The 5,525-nt window shown below is 44.5% G+C and overlaps 1 protein-coding gene across 3 annotated transcripts in view; it reads left to right on the forward strand.

Moving 5' to 3' along the window:
- The first annotated feature begins 2,833 nt into the window (after positions 1 to 2,833).
- LOC147440409 (uncharacterized) overlaps positions 2,834 to 5,525 on the forward strand; it is a 95,407-nt gene continuing 92,715 nt past the window's right edge. For 2 of the 3 annotated variants that reach the window (XM_086530150.1, XM_086530151.1), the window contains exon 1: positions 2,834 to 3,322. In XM_086530150.1, the coding sequence (XP_086386276.1) occupies positions 2,909 to 3,322 (414 nt within the window). In that variant the 5' untranslated portion in view covers positions 2,834 to 2,908. Of the gene's footprint in view, positions 3,327 to 5,525 lie in introns of all 3 variants that reach the window. The other variant, XM_086530152.1, reaches the window with a different exon arrangement.

Raw genomic sequence — 5,525 nt, forward strand, 5'->3', positions numbered from 1 at the left:
AGTACTGAGAAGGCTGTTGTTGTTGAATGTATTGCTGCCACATCTGAGCCACACAAGCGTGGGGTAGAGTAGACAAGAGCCTTGTCCTTTTGAAGGTTGGAGCACGTTGGTTGCAATTTTTGAGTGCGTTCGCATCAAGCCAGGACATAGACGTCACTGAGGCAGATGGATGTGCAAGCCATGCTTGCTTGCTTCAAGAGAAGGAGAAATGAGGGTAGATTCCTGAACATCATGCAAGTATATATATATATATATATATATATATATATATATATATATATATATATATATATATATAGAGAGAGAGAGAGAGAGAGAGAGAGAGAGAGAGAGAGAGAGAGAAAGGACATACATCTCAAGAAATAGTTAAAGTGGTTGGTTGGAGCCAACGTTTCAAAAAAATAAAATAAAGCGTAGTCTCACAAGAACATCTTCAAGTGTGCTAAAGCACCATCCATAAATGCCTCACAAAGAAGTGTCAAAGACACTACTTTTTGCACCACCTTTTCATGCTATCACCCCCTACATTTGGGCACGCAGGCACAAAGATTGAGCAAGGGGTCATGGCTTAGTGGTCACAAAATACTAAGTGTGGGAACTCTCTCTATTGAGATTAAAATTCCTACTCGCTCAACTTTTATAAAAATACAATAACTAAGAATATTCTCTGCCCCCCCCCCCCCCCCCCCCCCCCCCAAACTTTGCCCCCACCTTCGATTGTGTCGCCTCCGCCTGTGTGCCTCCATCTCTCATATCCACCCCTGACTAGAGTCACACCTGGAGTCGCAACCACAATTTCTCTGGTCTCAAGTCTCCCATGCCTCGACTCTCCTCACTCTCTAGCAAGCTTTTCCTGACGTAGCAGACCATGATTCCCTTCTCATGCAAGCTTTCCCTCACACAGGCCTCTAACTAGACTTCCCTTTGGCGTCTCCTGAAAGCAACAAAACTCAGCTGCAAATTTGCATGGCAGAGAGAGAGAGAGAGAGAGAGAGAGAGAGAGAGAGAGAGAGAGAGAGAGAGAGAGAGCATCTGCATTGATTCTTTACGCCTTTCCTTTCTGAAAATCGTAGCACCTACTGAGATTAATAGCTTAATTTTATTATTAAAAGTCCAAGTATCGTTTCACGAGGGGATTTCCCATGTTATCTACACAATTTAATAATTGTATGCAAGTGCTATATTATTGGGTGAGTAATGAAGAGGCACAATAGAGAGAGGATTGCTGGAGCAAGTTTTTCGTCATATTTTGATACATAATTATAATCACAATTAACCCATTCTTTAAGCATAACAAAGCAAGGAATGATTGAAATCTTTTCAATGAATTCCCCCTTTTTCACTCGTTACCACCCCCAAACCCGACAATAGTCCACCCTTCCTTGCTCATCTCTGGTGTTCCTTTCCTCCGCCCTCTGCACCCACCTCACCACATATCTCCTCTTTCTCTTTGTGTATTCTCTCGCTCATGTCATCTCTTGCGTAAGGCCACATGCCTTCGAGGTGAAACCATATATGGGTAAAGTTCTTACCTTTGTGTTTTGCATTTGGGTAATGGTCTTCCCTGTGCCTCTGGTAGAACAACGCAAATCTCCGTGGATACACAAGAACTGTGTGTGTGTGTGTGTGTGTGTGTGTGAGAGAGAGAGAGAGAGAGAGAGAGAGAGAGAGAGAGAGCATGGCATGCAAACTGATGGAGGCAATGCCGAGAGGGAGAGAAGAAGAAGACTACCACATATAACAATGAGAGGGGGACAACTCGGAGAGAATCTCCCTAGATTCCTCTCCTCCCATCTTTAACAAATCCTTTCCTATATGTATCTCCTCTTCACTCTACTTTTTAAAAAATTGCTTATTGTGGAATGTTCCCTTCACTGCATCTTCCTTCTTCCCTATGTTTCCTTCCTCTTTGCATTGGGCATGAGCTCTTTGTTCCTTAGCCCTTACCCCTATCTTCCATCCTTTCACTTGTTTGACTGTTTGATTCCTCTTGCCCTCCTCATTTCCTTCAATTGCTTTGTGACCTTGGCAGCTAGCCTTGCCATGTAGCATAGGGCAGGCGCCTTTCCGCTTCTCCCCCCTCTTCTAATCATCAACTACGAAGGCTGCCTACTGGTGTTTTTCCTCCACACTCATCTCCGAGAACGTCAACCTTTGTCTATGAGTATATCACATTAAGAGGCAGACACTGAATTTAAGAAGGGATTAAAGGAGAATCTTGCCTTCTATAGGCCTGGATGTGGCATAAAGGGAGAGGAACATATAAGCTTGTGGCAAATCACATATCTCCTTCTACCAGCTATGACCTTGGAGAGAGAGAGAGAGAGAGAGAGAGAGAGAGAGAGAGAGAGAGAGAGAGAGAGAGAGAGAGAGAGAGAGAGAGAGATCAGCTATGGTCTTGGGGGTTGGGGGTTAAAAATTGGCATCACGTGTCGGAGAAGGTCACAATCGTTAATCCCAAATGTGAACCTGATGTAAACTATATGTAAACTTGGATGGATGTGACTTGCATGTCTACTAGGTGTGAACTATGAATCAGATGTGAACTCAAAGTGAACTTGGTGAAGACTAAGATTGTAGGTAGGCCAAATCTACTCAATATAACGCTATTGTTTCCCTTAAATAACAAAACGTGTGCACAAACGTAGTAGTAAGCAATTTGCCTTGTGATTGGGAGGTCATAAGGTCAAACCCCAGCCAACCCAAATTTTTTCTGGTGAATGGATCGAACGATCCACGATCAACAATGATGTAGGACCGGAGATTTCCTCAAAAAAAGGTGCCAAATGGGGGCTCCCTATTCCACTTAGGCTCTCACTAAAAGCAAAGCTTAGGTTTCATTTGATTTGAGCTTGCAAACAGTGGGGTTTAAGAGGTTTTGCGCTGTGCAACCAACGCTTTAGGAGAAATGGACGAGAGAGAAGAAGAGCAGAGGCTGCAGAAGACAGCAGGCGAGCTACAAGCAGCCATATCTACGGTGCTCTTCAACAACAGCGAACCATCGCAGCTGCGTTTAGCAAACGACTGGATAATAAGTTTTCTTGGATCCCCTTGGGCCTGGCCCGCGTCACTCTACCTGGCCTTCCCTCCTCAGGGCTGTGGTTTGGGGCTTCAACAAGAGGTGCGCTTTTTCTCCCTCAACCTCCTCCTCTCCAAAATCAGAACAGATTGGCTCAACGTGGCAGCGTCCGATGCACGCGAAATCTACGACGTCCTTCTTCGTCAGCTCTCCCTCAAGGGCCACAGTGCTTCTGCGGCTTCCCGCCTCTGTGTAGTCATTGGTGCAGTCGCCCCTATTGCTGGAGTGGACACCTGCTATGAGGTCGGTAAGGCTAGCGAATTTTAACGCTTTCTTTAACATTATTTTTTTAGATTTTACATTTCAATCCTCATTTATTTATTCAACTCGCAATGGTTACCTAGGATACATTATTTTTTTAGGTTATATATCTCAATTCTCATTTATCTATTCAACAAACAAGGATCATATTCATTTCACAATGAATAGAGCTAAAGGTTAATACAACATTCTAAGGGTCACAAATGCTACATGATTATCCAACAATGGGTGCGCCTCTCTCTCCCTATATATATAGGAGGCCTGCAAAAAAGCCTATAACACCCAAGGCCCATAATAGCAAAAATAGGGGCCCAACAAAAAGGCTACAAGTGGTCAGTCAGACAAAAGTTGGAAAACCCAATGCCAGGCACAGGCACAGCCACAGCCACAAGGAAGCCCTCACTCACAAGGCGGAAACCAAGGAGATAGACCTCTAAAACTCTTAATGTCCTTTCTCAAATCTTGGGTACACAACAAGACTAGGGATCTGGGGCCTCCAAGAGTGAAGAAGGAATCGGCAAGTTCCATCTACCACTGCCTCAAGCACACCTCTCTTCAGAACACGGTAGGGCTGAGGGTAGTTAATCGTGTCCACCAATGGAAGCAAGCGCGCGAAATCACCATGAGTGTCTTCGTCAGGTCCTAGGAACTTGTGTTAGGTGTGAAGGTTAGAGCTCCTCCACTTGTATACCATGCCACGTGGGCATGCGATCACTTAAAAGAGCTTCGAAAGTTTGAATAGCCGTACTTGCCCACCAAAGGTATTAGATATGTCTTTTCGTTTGCAAGGTGAAGGTTGAAAGTGAATGAAATATGTGGAGGGTAATAAGAAAAGTTGGAGATTTGACGTGCCTCCTACGGGAGCTCGTCGAGCCATCCTGGTGCAAAATCTAGCTCACAATGCCATTAGCCAACCTACACGTGTCCCGCGATCAAATATCACAAAGATGAACAACGTTTGACTTGTTTGCTACACCATCCTTGAAAGGTCAAATAGGTCCTCTAGGATCTGCTAAGGCAGTAGGGGTCACCGCTTGAAGTTTGAACTTAGTGTTGAGAAAGAAATCTGACAAGAGTGCTATCCCTCCGCAAGTCTTTGGGATAGTTTTTTACGACGTTAAAATTCTCCTCTTCTTCTTCTTGATGAAGATGAAGGTGGTGAACTAGGTGTGTAAAAGTTGGAAGATGTGCAGTAGTATCCGTCTCACACCGGACTTTGGAGTCTGAATTCCGCCTTCGGGCAATTCCTTTGAATATGTCCCTATTCTCAGCTATTATGACATATCATCTTTTCCTTGGATCTCTCATTAGTACCAGAAGTATCATCCCTCAGTCCCTTCTGCTTTTGCTTTCTTTTCTTCGACGATTGTCTAGCTAGGGTCTATGAGCTTCCTCTAAATCCAAACCTCCGGTAGAGGTCCTCCTGATCCAACACCATGGGAACAAGTTTCTCCTATGTCAAATTAGTGGTTCTCCCCGATGTAATCAAGGTTGAATTGAAGAATTGACTTGGGAGTCAAATGTGCCATCAAGATTATAGCCATTCCGCTCGAAAGATCAATTTCCCAATGTGAAGAATCACATGTTGCATCTCCTGTATCTTCTCAATTTGATCCGAAGTCTAACTTCGGTTGTCGAGGGTCCAAGGTCCGTAACTGTACCTCCAGGTGAGCCCTCTTCATAGGTGTCATCATTTTGTAAAGCTTTCTCCAGGTGGTTTAGGATCTCTCGGGTATTAGTTCTATTCCAAACATGTGCAAGTGCCTCAAGTACAATTGTGGAAGATAGGAGATCGGATCCTTGCAAATAAGGAGGGCACGAACTATCGCACTTGAATCACCTCATTGTCTTCAGAGTGTTAAGAGTTCAGGCATCTCTATGGATTCGTCCAATCGGGCCCAGTTTCTCCTTGGGATAGTTGTTAGGGAATGAGGGTTGTTTTGTGGTTGTGCCCGGCTAGTGAGGTTGATTTCTCATGTATGGATGTGTCCAGCCATGTTTAGCTCGGGTTTTTGCTTGCTTCCGTGGCCAACAGGCTCCTGTAGGCTTGGGGCATTTTTTTTCTAGTGTTGCCAATATTTTCCCATAGTGTTGCTAGTATTTTCCCATAGCCCTTGAGCCTTTGAGGGCCTCTACTGCTTTCTCTCCAGATATCCCCTTATTTATGAGGTCGTGGGGCAACTTG

Source organism: Adiantum capillus-veneris, chromosome 15 (assembly GCF_014529385.1).
Source record: "Adiantum capillus-veneris isolate H3 chromosome 15, ASM1452938v2, whole genome shotgun sequence".
Taxonomy (NCBI): domain Eukaryota; kingdom Viridiplantae; phylum Streptophyta; class Polypodiopsida; order Polypodiales; family Pteridaceae; genus Adiantum; species Adiantum capillus-veneris.